This window comes from Suncus etruscus, chromosome 15, assembly GCF_024139225.1.
Source record: "Suncus etruscus isolate mSunEtr1 chromosome 15, mSunEtr1.pri.cur, whole genome shotgun sequence".
Lineage (NCBI taxonomy): Eukaryota > Metazoa > Chordata > Mammalia > Eulipotyphla > Soricidae > Suncus > Suncus etruscus.
Genome location: NC_064862.1, coordinates 59,866,234 through 59,882,575, shown reverse-complemented (window position 1 = coordinate 59,882,575; position 16,342 = coordinate 59,866,234). Strand labels below are relative to the sequence as shown.

Genomic DNA, 16,342 nt, shown 5'->3' with positions numbered 1-16,342 from the left:
AGTCAGGAGTAACCCCTGAGCGCCGCCGGGTGTGGCCCCAAAACAAAACTAAACAACAACAACAACAAAAGAAAGCAGAAAGGGCTATTGGAAAGCAGAGGAGAAAGAAGGAAATCCCCATGTTGGAAGAAGCAGCATAGGACTAAATTTCCGAAATTAAATTTTAGAAGTAAAAACACCCCAAAGGTCAAGAAAGATAGTGGGGTACTTTATTTCCTTTTGGGCTACTGCTTATCAGCAGCACTATAAAAACCATTACAGAAGGGGCCCGAGAGATAGCATGGAGGTGGGGTGTTTGCCTTGCATGCAGAAGGTTGGTGGTTCAAAACCCGGCATCCCATATTGTCCCTGGAGCCTGCCAGGAGCGATTTCTGAGTGTAGAGCCAGGAGTAACTAACCCCTGAACACTGCTGGGTGTGACCCAAAAAGAAACAACAATAACAAACAACAAAAAAAAAAACCATTACAGAAATCTAACTGTAAAATGCACCGGCCTTTGTGAGGATCAGAACAGATTCGGTGTCTTAAAGGTGGGTGGGTGGTGGCAGAAAGTTGGCAGATCCCAGGATTGATGGAGGCGCCGGCTAAACTAAGAGCAGCTGCTGGTTTGGCAATTCCGCATTTCAAGGGTAAAGCTACCCCAGAGATCGGGGCCTCAGCGAGGAGGCCCCAGGAAAGCAGGAAAAAGCTGGGAAAGCGAGAAAGAGAAGAAAGGGAATGGTGGGGCGGCACACAGACTCAGGGTCCGCCCTCCAGGCTGGGTGCCCGCGAGAGGCCCAGGCGGGGGTTGGGGCGCACGTGGCCTATTTCGGGCGGAGCTGGCTCGCCGGGCCGCGGCCGAGACCTCCGAGCCGGCCACCGGGGACGAGCCCGGCCCGGCAGGTAAAGTTACAATCGCTCCGCGAGCACCTGGACGGCCGGACGAGGCGGCCCGGGGCGCGCTGGGAGTCGGGGGGAGAGCCGAGGGCGCCAAGCCCGGGCTCGCCGCCGGCCGACGCAGTTCGGGCCCGACGCCTGGCTCCCTCGCTCCTCCTCCCGGGGGGCGGGCCTGGCCGTCCCGGCCACTGACGGGCCGCCCTCGAGGCCCCGCCCCGCCCCGCCCCCGAAGCCTCGGCCTCGCTGGGTGCCCAACCGCCCCGGCGCCCTGGCCTGGGGCAGCTCGAGCCCCGAACCTGCGGCTGGTGAGTGCGCGCACCCCGGGGTCTCCGCCCCGCGCCCGCCTCCTGCCGGTGCCCTGGGGCTCCAGGCTGCAGACCGGGGCGCGGACGAGTGACTCAGCGCGCGGAGGGAGGGCGGTGGGGACTCGCTGGGGCTGGAGATTCGAATGCTCCAGGCCTTCAATGCCGGGCTGAGTGGGGTGAACTAGTGTCTTTGGAGCCAGGCAGTTCTGGGGCGTGAGGCTAGCCTGGGGTGGAGGGGTGATGAGGGCCAAGCCCCGGAGACCGTGTCTGGGGGGAAAAGCCACGGTTACCTGGCTCCGGGCCAGAGGGAGAGGGGGAGGGGGTGCATGCAGGTCTGGGGCTCTGTCTGACCCTGCACCCCTACACCCCAGGACGCCACGATGCCTGGCGAACAGCAGGCAGAGGAGGAGGAGGAGGAAGAGATGCAAGAGGAGATGGTGTTGCTGGTGAAGGGTGAGGAAGAGGAGGGTGAGGAGAAGTATGAGGTAGTGAAACTCAAGATCCCCATGGACAACAAGGAGGTACGTGTCCCATCACACTCTAGGCCTTCCCCCATTGCCTCTAAACCTGCTTCAGCCCCTCCCTCAGACAGAAAATGCAACGACCCAAATTTACCCCAACCTGAAACCTGGCATCCCAGGATTGGTCCTGCCACCCCTGCTGCCACACACAGATGTCACATCTACCAGGCCAGGTTCTTGCTGGCTGCTGAAGGAACAGTCCTTGGTTCTACGTGGAGCCTGATGTCCTGTGAGGTCTGCTGACAGTCACCTGCAGCTGCAGGAGCAAGCCCAAGGATGGGATGGGATGGGGATGTGAGGACCCAGGTCAGGCTCTTGCCTAGCGTTTACTGTGCCAGGCACTGTTCTTTCTCAGCACCCAGAGCCTGTGACATTGGCAGCAATGTCCAATTTTACAGGCAAGGAAACAAGCTCATGAAACAACAGTTTGATGGCCAGCCCAAAGTGGCAAGATGGTAGAAAGATGACTTATTTCAGATACCTGGAGCCTAAGGGGAAGACTTTTCCAGGACTCTTTCGGTGGCTCCCAGGATTGAGGAGCAGGTGAACCCGGGCTGTGAATACAACCGCTGTGCAGGCCCTTAGGGCTGACATGTTTGGATTTAACCTGAGGTTGTTGAAGGTTCCCTTGAGTTCGACTCTCCCATTCGAGACTTTAACTGCCACAGGTATTTTCCCACTTTACAGGGCCTTACAGCCTGCCCGCCTCCAGATAGCGGGTCCCCTAGGGCACTTCCAGCTCCCCTGGGGTGCGGGGTACAGGCTCCCCATTCCTCGGTTCCCTTGAGAGGAAGCTCTGCTGCCCCCTAGTGACTGTGGTGGGCCTGGGGCGGGGGTTGGCTGCTTTGGCTCCCTGTCAAAATAATTTGATTTTGGAAGGGGTGCACCATGGAGATGTTCCAGGGCTACTCCCCTCCACCTGCTTGGTGCTCTGGGGACCATACAGTGCCTGAGATTGAGTCTGCGGCTCCAGCCCTTTAAGCCTTTGAGCCCAAGCCCAAGTAACTATATAGCTGTTTTTCTTAGACCTCCTTGGCTCACCATCTTAGCTCAGATGGCCTCTTCTGTCCCTGTGGCCTATAAATGGAGATTTCTGGGCCAGAGTAATAGCTCAACGGGCTAATGCATGCTTTGCACTAGGAAGACCCAACAGAGGAGCCCTGAAACAATAAGGTTCATTGAATTTGGGGGAATGACACCCCCACCCCAGTACACCCCTGAGCACTGTTATGTGTGAGAAAGGAAAGCTGGAAGGAAGAAGAAAGGAAGAAGGGAGGGAGGGAAGAGAAGAAAGAAGGTAGAAAAAGGGAGGGAGGGAAGAAGGCAGGGAAAAAGGAAGGAAAGGGAAGAAGGAAGAATGGAGTGGAGGGAAGGAGAAGGAAGGAAGAAGAAGAAGGAAAAGGGAGGGAGGGAGGAAAGAAAATAAGGGACTGTGGGGGAGAGAGAGAGGGAAGAAGGAGAGGAGGGAGGTTTGACACTGTATAGTCCCAGAGGTCTCCATGTAGGGGACCCTGGTGTACTGAACTGGAAGTAGTTTAGAGCACTGCTGCATGTGATGTTCCCATAATCATGATACTAATAATTGAAACTTCAGACTTGAGGGTGGACTTCGACTTACCGGCTATGTGACCTAAAGCTTCTTCTTTTTTGGCCATACCCGGTGGTCTCAGCAGTCACTCAGGATGCTCAAAGGATAGTGCAGTGCCAGGGGTCAGGCCAAAGATTCCAGCATGCAGCATCTACACTCCAGTCCTTTGAGCCATCTCTCTGGCCTCCTGACAAGTTTACTATCTTTGTGCCTCAGTGTCATTTATTACAGGGAAATAATAGCATCACTTACATTTGGGGTTATGAGTATTAAATGAGCTAATCCATGTTAACGAGTTAAAACTGTGTCTGGCATGCAAACACTAAGCACATATTTGCTACTGTTATTGTTAATCTTTCTTCCTAAACTTCAGGATATTGGACTACAGACTCCTGGAGAGTTTTTGTTTTTGTTAAAGTTCTTTTTGGGAGGCTTGAGAAATGGTACAGGGGTTAAGGCTCTTTTCTTTTCTTTTCTTTTTTCTTTTGGCTTTTTGGGTCACACCCAGCTGCGCTCAGGAGTTACTCCTGGCTTTATGCTCAGAAATCGCCCTGACAGACTCAGGGGACCATATGGGATGCTGGGAATTTAACCACCGTCCTTCTGCATGAAAGGCAAACGCCTTACCTCCATGCTATCTCTCCGGCCCCAAGGTTCTTTTCTTGCAAGTAGCTGATCCTGATTTGATTCCTGGGATCTCATTGTCCCCTGGGCCCAAAGCCTCAAAACAAAACAAAAAACCAAATATTTTTCTGGACTGGTATAAACAGGGAAACCGATATGAAGCCTCAAGGGAGAATTGATGAGTGGGGAAGCTTCACCAGATGTCTTTATCTTGGGTTAACACATAGGAACCAGTTGGGAGGTAACAGCAACAGCAAAAGCTTGGAAGAGATGAGACCTGAGAAGGAGATGACATTAGAGGGCATTGAGGGCCAGAGTTCTAGCACAGCGTGTAGGGCGTTTGCCTTGAATGCGGCCCACTCGGGTTCAATCCCTGTCATCCCATATGGTTCCCTGTACATGCCGAAAGTAATTTTTGAGTGCAGAGCTAGGAGTAACCCGTGAGTGCTGCTGCTTTTGTGGCCTCCAAACCAAAAATATAACAAAAAATGGCATTGAAAGGCATCACAGGGAATTGAACATATTGCACGCATACTGCACATACAATGCTCACATATATAGTGCCTGCTGTTTGGAGTCTTAACCCTGAGGAGCAATCTGGGTTTAGAGTTTTTTTTCAGAAGAGTCATTGGCTGCTGTGGGGAATTCCAGGCCATGAAATACTGGTAGCCAGCTCTAAGAAAATGGATGGAAAGAAGGGTTTATTGGCTGTGAAGGATGGATCTTGACTACACTTGAGAAAAGCTAAGGATGGTAAGGTGGAAGGTGGGTGTGGCCACTCAGGAAGAGTCATTGGACTGGACTATAAATGGAATCATGCTTGTAGCAGTGGACAACATTGCTTTATCCTACTCTACTAGATTTATCTGTAAAAATGGGATAATGAAACTAAGATCCTTGAATTCAAGTTAGAAGTATCATCTGGGCATTGGACTTAAGAGTAGGTGGGCCCTAAAGTTGTAGACACATCCCTGGAATCTTTAGCTCTGTGCCTATCAGATCACTTATTGATTCACTGGGCTTCCCCTGAGTGCTACTTTCTCTCTCTATGAAAGAGAGATTATGACCTTTCAATGCTGATAATCTTTTTTCGGGGTGGGGTGGGGACACCAGCTGGCATTATTTAGAAATTACTTCTGACAGTGCTCAGGGAATCATATTGGATGCTGAGGATTGAACCCTAGTCAGCTGCATGCAAGGCAAGCGCCTTACCCACTGTACTATTATTTCTCTGGCCCCCAAATGCTGATATTCTATGACTTAGCCATCACCAAGGCCCAAGTGCAGTCGTTGTCCAGAACATGCCTTATTTATATGTTACACTTGGGCTGGAGGTTTTTTTTTTTTTTTTTTTTTTTGGTGTTTAGGCCACACCCGGCGGTGCTCAGGGGTTACTCCTGGCTGTCTGCTCAGAAATAGCTCCTGGCAGGCACAGGAGACCATATGGGACACCGGAATTCGAACCAATCACCTTTGGTCCTGGATTGGCTGCTTGCAAGGCAAACGCCGCTGTGCTATCTCTCCGGGCCCGGGCTGGAGTATTTTTTTGATTAAAATACAATCTATCCGTAATGAGCGAGTATCTTAACAAGCTGGCTCTTTGCACTTCCATCCTGTCTTTCCCTGTTTTGATCGATTTCTTGTTTCTCTTGGAATAAAGTCTCAGCTTCTTACTTGGACATCTAAAGCTCTTCACCATCTGACCTTATGTTCTGGCTTCAAGTCTAATCTCTCCACATCCATCTGTACTTTAGCTTCAAACAAACCGTTTCTCAGCTCTGAGACTTTGCCCATGTGATCATCTTGCCGTCAAACATATTTACCCCTCTCACTTTCCCCCGTGCTGGCTCTTTTTCTTTATTAGGATTCCTACTCCCCTTCCTGATACTTCCCCCTGATTTTTTGTTTTGTGATATGAGTACCCAGTTGTGCCCAGGGCTTACTCCTGGCTTGCTGCTTTGAGGTTGTGCCAGAGCTGCCCCTTACCATGAGTGCCAGCCCTTGCTCCCAGAACCTAGCATAGGCATTCCAGCCCTTTGAGCTAGCTCCTCCATCCCATAGATCAGGTTTCTTTTTTTTGGGGGGGGGGTCACAACTGCCAGTGCTCAGGGGTTACTACTGGCTCTGCACTCAGAAACTGCTCCTGGCAAGCTCGGGGGACCATATTGGATGCCGGGTATTAAACCTGGGTCTGTCCTGGGTTGGCCATATGTAAGGCAAACTCTCTACCACTGTGCTATCACTCTGCCCCCTCCATAGATCAGGTTTCTTGATTTTTTTTTTTATATTACTTAGAGGCCCACTCACAGTGGTGCTCAGGGCTTATTCCTGATTCTGTGCTCAGTGATTAGATATGACAAGGTTTGGGACTATATGGGGTGCTAAAAATTGAACCTGGGTCTGCTGGCTATATGTAGGCAAGGGCCCTACCTTTAACCATTAGGTCAGGTTTCTTAATTTTACTGATTTATTTTTTGTTGTGTTGGATATTAAACCAAGGCAAATGCTTTAGCTAAGCTTCAGCCCTGACCTCAGGTTTGTTTGTTTATTTATTTATTGGTTATTGGTTTTTGGGCCACACCCAGCAGTGCTCAGGGGCTACTCTTGGTTCTGCACTCGGGAATTATTCCAGGTGGTGCTTGGAGGAGCATTTGAGATGCCAAGGATCACTCCAGGTCATCTGCTTGTAAGGGAAGTGCCTTTCTTCCCTGCTGTACTATCTATCTTTCAAGACCCTGGCTTCAGGTTTCTTAATTTGGAATTCAGATTACCTAGCGATCTTGTTAAATTAAGGATTATGATTTAATAGGTCTGGGATTGGACTTTTGATTCTGCATTTCTTTTTTGGAGGGTATTGGAGTAGGGCACATTCTGCTGTGTTCAAGGCTTACTCCCAGCTTTGCATTTAGGGATCACTTGTGCTGGGGCTTCGGGGACCATATGGAGTTCTGGAGATTAAACCTGGGTCCACTACCTGCAAGGCAGGACCTCTCCCCACTGTCCTATTGCAGTAGCCTCGAAATTTTTGCATTTCGAACAAATGCCCAGTGACACTGATATGGGCCCATTGTGAGTGAGCCTCTAAGTAATAAAAATTTAAGAAACCCGGGCCCAGAGAGATAGCACAGCGGCGTTTGCCTTGCAAGTAGCCGATCCAGGACCTAAGGTGGTTGGTTCGAATCCCGTTGTCCCATATGGTCCCCTGTGCCTGCCAGGAGCTATTTCTGAGCAGACAGCCAGGAGTAACCCCTGAGCACCGCCGGGTGTGACCCAAAAACAAACAAACAAACAAACAAAAATTTAAGAAACTCGATCTATGGGATGAAGGAGGTAGTTTGAAGGACTGGAGTGCCTTTGTTAGGTACTTGGGGGGGGGGTTGTCCTGGCACTCATGGTATGGGGCATCTCTGGCACAACCCCAAAGCCAGGAGTAAGCCTGGGCACAGCTGGGGTACTCATATAACATTTTGCAGTAGTTAGGAGCTAGAGTCATCTTTAGTATTTGGGGCCATAGAGCCCCCATGGGGCTCCATCATATTTCAAGGGGGCTGCAGGTGAAAACTATAAGTGGGAGCTAGAAAGATGGAGTTACGGTGTTCACCTTGCACATAGCCAACCCGGTTTGATCTTTAGCACCACTAGGAGTGACCCCAGGCACAGAGCCAGGAGTAAGTCTTGAACACTTGGGTGTGGCCCAACATTTCCCTCACTAAGAAATAATGTAATTGGGAGACTATGGCCCGAAACCTGGGGACCAACCACAAGAACAAGTGGGGCCACAGGAAGGGAGCAAGGTTGAAAGAGGCCAAGGCTGCAAAAGGGAGGATCATTGAGCTAGACACAGGGGTCCTCAAACTTTTTAAACAGGGGGCCAGTTCACTGTCCCTCAGACCATTGGAGGGTCTAACTATAGTAAAAACAAAACTTATGAATGAATTCTTTTTTTTTTTTTTTTTTTTTTTGGTTTTTGGGCCACACCCAGCATTGCTCAGGAGTGACTCCTGGCTGTCTGCTCAGAAATAGCTCCTGGCAGGCACGGGGGACCATATGGGACACCAGGATTCGAACCAACCACCTTTGGTCCTGGATCGGCTGTTTGCAAGGCAAACGCCGCTGTGCTATCTCTCCGGGCCCATGAACGAATTCTTATGCACACTGCATATATCTTATTTTGCAATGAAGAAACAAAACAGATACAAAGACAATATGTGGCCCACGGGCCATAGTTTGAGGACCACTGATAGAGGATGGGATTATACTTGGTACTTCACTGCTCTTCCTGTTTCAGTGAGGCCATACCCATTGGTGCTCAGGCCTTATTCCTGGTGGTGTTCAGGGGTCATATGTAATATCTGGCATTAAACCTTAACCCTTTTACTGTCCTCTGGATCTGTACTTTATACCTTGCATGAAAAAGAACAGGTGGGGCCGGAGAGATAGCATGGAGGTAAGGCATTTGCCTTTCATGCAGAAGGTCATCGGTTCGAATCCCGGCGTCCCATATAGTCCCCCGTGCCTGCCAGGAGCATGGAGCTAGGAGTAACCCCTAAGCACTGTCGGGTGTGACCCAAAAACCACACACAAAAAAAAAAAAAAAAGAAAAAGAACAGGTTTTTGACCAAAGAATCTGGGAAGAGAGAAAAGCTGGGGCTAGGCGGTGGCGCTAAAGGTAAGGTGCCTGCCTTACCTGCGCTAGCCTAGGACGGACCGCGGTTCGATCCCCCGGCGTCCCATATGGTCCCCCAAGCCAGGAGCGACTTCTGAGCACATAGCCAGGAGTAACCCCTGAGCGTCACGGGTGCGACCCAAAAACCAAAAAAAAAAAAAAAAGAGAAAAGCTGCATAGATGACTCATTTGTCAGTGACACTAAATATCATTGAGGATAAGAAAATAAGTGTTGGGGCTGGAGAGATAGCATGGAGGTAAGGCTTCTGCCTTGCATGCAGAAGGTCAGTGGTTCAAATCTTGGCATCCCATATGGTCCCCCGAGCCTGCCAGGAGCGATTTCTGAGCATAGAGCCACGAGTAACCCCTGAGCATTGCCAGGTGTGAACCAACGGCTTGAGGGCATTTGCCTTGCACGCCACTATCACAGGATGGACCGTGGTTCGATTCCTGGCATCCCATATGGTCCCCAAGCCTGCCAGGGGTGATTTCTGAGTGCAGAGCCAGGAGTAATCCCTGAGCGCAGCCACCGGGTGTGACCCAAAATCAAAAAAAAAAAAAATAACCAACAAAAAAAAAAAACCCCCAGGAAAATCAGTCTGCATACCTAACATTTATATCCTCTTATATCTGGTGGGATGCTCCTCTCAAACTGGGAACTTTTTATTTGCCACACACATTTAATGCTCAGTTAATACTCCTCTGACTACTCTCAGAAATCATTTCTGGTTGGACCGTATGGGATACTGGGGATTGTACCCAGGTCTGCTGTATGTAAGGCAAGAACTCTACCTATTTTTTGGGGGGGTTATACCTAGCGGCGCTCAAGGGTTACTTTTGGCTCTGCACTCAGAAATCGCTCCTGGCAGGCACGGGGGAACATATGGCATGCTGGGATTCAAATCACCATCCATCCTGGATTGGCTGTGTGCAAGGTAAACGCCCTACCACTGTGCTATCTCTCCAGCCGTACCTATTTATTTATTTTTGGATTTTGGGTCACATCCGGCAGTGCTCAGGGGTTACTCTTGGCTCTATGCTCGGAAATCACCACTGGCAGGCACAGGGGACCATATGGGATGCCGGGATTCAAACCACCGTCCTTCTGCATGAAAGGCAAACACCTTACCTCCATGCTATCTCTCTAGCCCACCTATTTATTTTTTAATAATTTTTTAGTTTCAGTCATATCATGTCCAACACCCATTCCTGCCACCAATGTGCCAAGTTTCCCTCCCACCCTTCTATAGCAGATTTTTTTTTTTTTTTTTTTTTTTTTTTTTTTGTTTTTGGGTCACACCCGGCTGTGCTCAGGAGTTACTCCTGGCTGTCTGCTCAGAAATAGCTCCTGGCAGGCACGGGGGACCATATGGGACACCGGGATTCGAACCAACTACCTTTGGTCCTGGATGGGCTGCTTGCAAGGCAAACACCGCTGTGCTATCTCTCCGGGCCCTGTTTTTATTTTTTTTGGGTCACACCTGGCATTGCTCGGGGGTTACTCCTAGCTCTACACTCAGAAATCGCGCCTGGCAGGCTCAGGGGACCATATGGGATGCCGGGATTCGAATCATCGACCTTCTGCATGCAAGGCAAATGCGTTACTTCCATGCTATCTCTCTGGCCCCTCTTTTTTTTTTCTTTTAGAAACTGTAGTTTGCAGTATTGTTTCTGAAAGGGTATCATATGATCATTCTAGTTTGTTTCTCTCTCTTTGATTCATTTCATTCAGCATAATACTCTATATCCATCCATGTATAAGTGAATTTCATGACTTCCATTTTTCCTTTTTTCTGCATTGTCTTTCATTGTGTAGACACATCTGTTTCTTTATCCACTCATTTGTTATTGGGTTGTTTCTACATTCTGGCTATTGTGAATAGTGCTTCTATGAACATAGGAGTGCAGAGGATTTTTCTGCATTGTGGTTTTGTGCCCCTACAGTATATTCCTAGGAGCAGTATTGCTAGGTCACATGGGAGCTCAATTTCTGGTTTTTCTGTTTTACAAAAAGACTGGACCAGTCTACATTCCCACCAAGCTGGGCCCTTTTATTGACTTAATTTTTGGTTTTGGGGTGGCAATTCTTTCACATTGGCTTGGCTTCCTTGCAGGAAGTGATTTGCTGGCATCTTAACATATTTGACTCAACCCCTCCAGGCATTTCTGGCTATTCAAAAGACCATGCTTAGAGTTCGACATACCAAGGACAGCAGTGTGAAGAATCCATACTGTGAACCCAGTTTAAAGAATTCCCCAGGCTGGGGCCAGAAAGATAGCACTGCTGGTAGGATATTTACTTCATATGTGGCCAACCTGGGTTCAATCCCAGCATCCCATATAGTCCCTAGAGCCTGCCAGGAGTAATTTCTGAGCACAAAGCCAGGAGTAACCTCTGAGCACTGGGGGTATGGCCCAAAACCAGAGAAGAAAAGAACTTCCCAGATTGGTAAAGCCATTTTTTTTTTGTTTGTTTTTGAAAATCATATTTGAAGGTCAGAGAGACAGCACACCGGGGATCGAACCCAGGTCCACCCTGGGTCAGCTTTGTGCAAGGCAAATGCCCTACCGCTGCGCTATTGCTCCGACCCCTAGTATGGCACTTCTTTTTTTTTTTTTTTTTTTTTGGTTTTTTTTTTGGGCCACACCCGGTAACGCTCAGGGGTTACTCCTGGCTATGCGCTCAGAAGTCGCTCCTGGCTTGGGGGACCATATGGGACGCCGGGGGATCGAACCGCGGTCCGTCTCCTAGGCTAGCGCAGGCAAGGCAGGCACCTTACCTCCAGCGCCACCGCCCGGCCCCAGTATGGCACTTCTTAATTTAAAGTAGCAACTTTTTTTTTTTTTTGTTTTTTGGGTCACACCCTATAGTCCTTATGTGTTTCTTCTGGCTTTGTGCAGAAATTCTTCTCGGTGGGCTCTGGGGACCTATGGTATGCTGGGGATTAAGTCCAGGTCAGCTACATGCAAAGCAAATGTCCTATCCACTGTACTATCACTCTGGCCCCAGTAGCAACTTAATTTTAACCCTGAATTCCTCTTAGAGAGAGCATGGAGGAGTCCAGACTATGCCAATATTCGGGGCAGTGTAGACAGAGAGATATAGTATACCACTATGGGTCTTGGGCACTCCAGGAGTGAACACTAAGTACCACCAGGTTTGCATTGTAATGTACTTTGGCCTGTCATAAACTTGATTTCTATTATCATGGTATGGACTCTTTTCTCTCTATACCCAGTGGTGCTCAGGGTTAACTCCTGGCTTTGTGCTTAGGCATCACTCCTGGTGCTGCTCTATGGACCATCTGATGAGACTGTGGGGATCAAATCTAGCTTGGCAGTGTGCCTTAATGCTTGTACCATGTCTCCAGCTCCTGGAGTGTGTCAGCAGCTACTCCCATCTCAGTGAGGGGTATGGAGAATCACCCCAGTGTTGCTTGGGAGAACATTTTGGTGCATTGAGATCAAACCAAGGCCTCCATTCATGCACCCAATTCCCTGAGGTCCCTGCATCCGATCTAGATTCTGTAAAAGCCCCTGGGCTGCAGGGGCTGTGAAGGATTTCCCAAACTGTTTTGATTTTTGAATCTATGAGGTGGTTGCCAAAACATTGCTGCCTTTTTTTTTTTTTTTTTTTACAAAGGATCTTGAAGGTCTTGAAGTTGCTAACCTTGAACGTATCGAAAGAAGGCCTTCCCCACTGCTCAATTTGACTGGCTTAAAAAATAAAATAGGGGCCGGGAAGGTGGCGCTAGAGGTAAGGTGTCTGCCTTGCAAGCGCTAGCGTAGGACGAACAGCAGTTCGATCCCCCGGCATCCCATATGGTCCCCCCAAGCCAGGGGCGATTTCTGAGCGCATAGCCAGGAGTAACCCCTGAGCATCAAATGGGTTTGGCCCAAAATCCAAAAAAAAAATAAATAAATAAAAAAATAAAAAAAAAATAAATAAAAAAGAAAGAAGGGGGCCGGGCGGTGGCGCTAAAGGTAAGGTGCCTGCCTTGCCTGCGCTAGCCTTGGACGGACCGCGGTTCGATCCCCCGGTGTCCCATATGGTCCCCCAAGCCAGGAACAACTTCTGAGCACATAGCCAGGAGTAACCCCTGAGCATTACCGGGTGTGGCCCAAAAACCAAAAAAAATAAAATAAAATAAAATAAAAAAGAAAGAAGGCCTTAATGCTCCCTAGAGTGTCACTTAACTGTACCTCAACTGCTTCCCATCACTTGATCACAGATTAATGTTCCTAATTGCTTGGCCCACATTACTTTTTCTGGGGGAATATCCTGTTTTCTAGCTCTGTACTAGAAATACTTATTATTACTATCTGTGCAAAATATTTTCCCTTTCCCTGCTTCTTACATTTCTTTTTGTTTGGTTTTTGGGTCATACCCGGCGGTGCTCAGGGGTTACTCCTGGCTCTGCGCTCAGAAGTCTCTCCTTGCAGGCTCAGGGGTCCATATGGGATGCTGGGATTCGAACCAGGGTCTGTCTTGTGTTGGCCATGTGCAAGACAAACACCATACCACTGTGCTATCACTCCCGCAAAATATTTCTTTTCTTTTTCTGATTTTAACTTAAGAAGCCCAGGCCTCATGAAACTGGCCCATTTCCTAATGTCTTAATTTTATTTATTTATTTTGGTTTTTGGGTCATATGCGGTGTTGCTCAGGGGTTACTTCTGGCTCAGTGCTCAGAAATCGCTCCTGGCAAGCATGTGGGACCATATGGGTTGCTGGAATTCGAACCACCCTCTGTCCTGGATCAGCTACATGCAAGGCAAACGCCCTACCGCTATGCTGTCTCTCCAGCTGCCCCAATTCTTAATTTTAGACTTCAGAATAGTACTTAAGTTTTACCCTTCAGCATGCTAGGTGCTTTTCGTTTTTCAGTTTATGAAAGAGCCTGTACTCCTGGACTGGCCCCAATGGTATCACTCTCTTAGTTGCGCTTCAGACTTGCTGGCCGTCCCTCATCTTTCTCACATTCCCTGTGTGATAGATAGGCTCTGCAGGACTGGAGCGGTAGCACAGTGGGTAGGGTGTTTGCCTTGAATGCAACCCACCTGGATTCAATTCCCAGCATCCCATATGATCTCCCAAACCTGCCAGGAGTGATTCCAGAGCTCAGAGCAAGGAATAACCCCTGAGTGTTGCTGGGTGTGGTCCAGAAACAAACAAAACCATCTGCAGGAACCAGAATGATACTACAGAGGGGGGTGTTTTCCTTGCATGTAGCCAACTGGGATTTGAGCCCTGGCCCCCCATATGGTCCTCAGAGCCCCACCAGGAATGACCCTTGAGTGGGACTCTGGGTGTGACCTAAGAAAAGTAAAAACAACACAAAACATCTGTGGGCTAATAGTTTCCTAATCAACATCTCCAAACTAGGTTTCTCTCCTAGCTCCAGATGTCAAAATTACGAGATGATAAAATCCAGCTCAGCTCACTGACCATATCTCATCTACCATCACATCTCTTATCTGAAACAACCAAATATATCCAGAAGTAGAAGTCTTCCCATCTCCTCAGGCAGGTCACTGTCTTTTCTTACCAGCTCTTTTCTGTCCTTGACACTTCCCCACACACACACCCAATCAGCATTCCCAGGGAGCCTTCTCAAAGTCTCAACTTGTCCAAAATCGCCTCTGTAGCAGCCCGCTGGATTCCCGTCTCATTCTAATCGTCCCCCCAACCCCCATGCATTCTGTGCTAATAAGCATTTCATGCCATTCCTGGATGTCAATAGGCAACTCCTGCCTCCGTTGGCTGTTCCTCTCTCTGTGTTTTACTCTTGGCTTAGTTATCAGTCCTTATGAACGCTGTTGACATGTGTAGCATCTCAGTCTTTTTTTGTTTGTTTGTTTGTTTTTGGGCCACACCCGGTGACGCTCAGGGTTTACTCCTGGCTATGCGCTCAGAAGTTGCTCCTGGCTTGGGGGACCATATGGGACGCCGGGGGATCGAACTGCGGTCCGTCCTAGGCTAGCGCTGGCAAGGCAGACACCTTACCTTTAGCGCCAGCGCGCCGGCCCCAGCATCTCAGTCTTTATGAAAGCAGGAACTGGACGTTTTGTTTTTAAAAGTCATTCTATTTTATTGGTTTCTGGATCACACCCGGTGATGTGGGGGGGGAGGGACCCTAGGAGAATCTGGGTGGGCCGCGGGCAAGAGCTATGCCCGTTGTACTGTCTCCAACCCCACATTGGGCATGTAAAACCCGGTGTTGGGCACGTGGTACTTCTCAGTATCTGTTGAGCGAGTCAAGACGAGCTAGACGGGGCTGGAGAGATGAGATAGCATGAAGGTGGGGCGTTTGCCTTGCATGCAGAAGGACGGTGGTTTGAATCCTGGCATCCCATATGGTCCCCTGAGCCTGCCAGGAGTGATTTCTGAGCGTAGAGCCAGGAGGAACCCCTGAGCGCTGCCGGGTGTGACCCAAAGACACAGACAAACAAACAAACAAAAAAAGAAGACGAGCTAGACTGTAGACTGCAGACGGTGTGACACTGGCCTTCCTGGGGGCGGGCGGGCGCTGTCGCTGTCTCCGTCTCGGAGACTGCGGCTGTGCCCGGCTCCCGGGCCCGTCGGCCGCGGGGCTGACCTGTTGTCCGTCCCCCTCTCCCCCTCTCCCCGCAGGTCCCGGGCGAGGAGGCCCCCGCGCAGCCCGCCGCCGACCCGGCGCGCCCGCACGCGTGCCCGGACTGCGGCCGCGCCTTCGCGCGCCGCTCCACGCTGGCCAAGCACGCGCGCACGCACACGGGCGAGCGGCCGTTCGCGTGCACCGAGTGCGGCCGGCGCTTCTCGCAGAAGTCGGCGCTGACCAAGCACGGCCGCACGCACACGGGCGAGCGGCCCTACGAGTGCCCCGAGTGCGACAAGCGCTTCTCGGCCGCCTCGAACCTGCGGCAGCACCGGCGGCGCCACACGGGCGAGAAGCCCTACGCGTGCGCGCACTGCGGCCGCCGCTTCGCGCAGAGCTCCAACTACGCGCAGCACCTGCGCGTGCACACGGGCGAGAAGCCCTACGCCTGCCCGGACTGCGGCCGCGCCTTCGGCGGCAGCTCGTGCCTGGCGCGCCACCGCCGCACGCACACGGGCGAGCGGCCCTACGCCTGCGCCGACTGCGGCACGCGCTTCGCGCAGAGCTCGGCGCTGGCCAAGCACCGGCGCGTGCACACGGGCGAGAAGCCGCACCGCTGCGCCGTGTGCGGCCGCCGCTTCGGCCACCGCTCCAACCTGGCGGAGCACGCGCGCACCCACACGGGCGAGCGGCCCTACCCGTGCGCCGAGTGCGGCCGCCGCTTCCGCCTCAGCTCGCACTTCATCCGCCACCGCCGCGCGCACCTGCGCCGCCGCCTCTTCATCTGCGCCCGCTGCGGCCGGGACTTCAAGTTGCCCGCCGGCACCGCCGACGCGGCCGGCGCCGCCACCGAGCGCTGCCCCGAGTGCGAGGGCAGCTGAGCCGAGCCGAGCGGGGCCCCCGGGAAGCCCGGCCCCTCGCCTCTGCCTCTGCCTCTCCCTTCCCCTCTCCTCTCCTCTCCCCGCGCCTGTCGGTGAATAAAGTGTTCTCTCCTCCCTCACCCGCTGTGCCTCTGAGTAGTCAGTCAGTAGTGAGGGGCGCGGGGAGTCGTGGCTTGGCTAGGCCCGAGAGGGGCTCCGGGACCAAAAGCCTTCTGGGGACTCGGTTCGCCTATTTTTATTTATTTTGGCTTTTGGGTCACACCCGGCAGCGCTCAATTAGGGGTTCCTTCTGGCTCTACGCTC

The 16,342-nt window shown here is 51.0% G+C and overlaps 1 protein-coding gene across 1 annotated transcript; it reads left to right on the top strand.

The window, feature by feature from the left end:
- Positions 1–1,094: 1,094 nt before the first annotated feature.
- Positions 1,095–16,052, top strand: ZNF771 (zinc finger protein 771). Its single transcript, XM_049789164.1, has 3 exons — positions 1,095–1,181; positions 1,553–1,702; positions 15,215–16,052. Exons 2-3 carry the CDS (start codon positions 1,562–1,564, stop codon positions 16,037–16,039), a joined length of 966 nt encoding a protein of 321 aa, XP_049645121.1. The 5' UTR covers positions 1,095–1,181; positions 1,553–1,561; the 3' UTR covers positions 16,040–16,052.
- Positions 16,053–16,342: the final 290 nt, after the last annotated feature.

Excerpts from the sequence above, each read along its gene's own strand:
- ZNF771 (XM_049789164.1), top strand. The coding sequence starts at position 1,562 with ATGCCTGGCGAACAGCAGGCAGAGGAGGAGGAGGAGGAAGAGATGCAA. Across the intron at positions 1,703-15,214 it reads TCCCCATGGACAACAAGGAG|GTCCCGGGCGAGGAGGCCCC; the intron begins GTACGTGTCCCA and ends CTCTCCCCGCAG.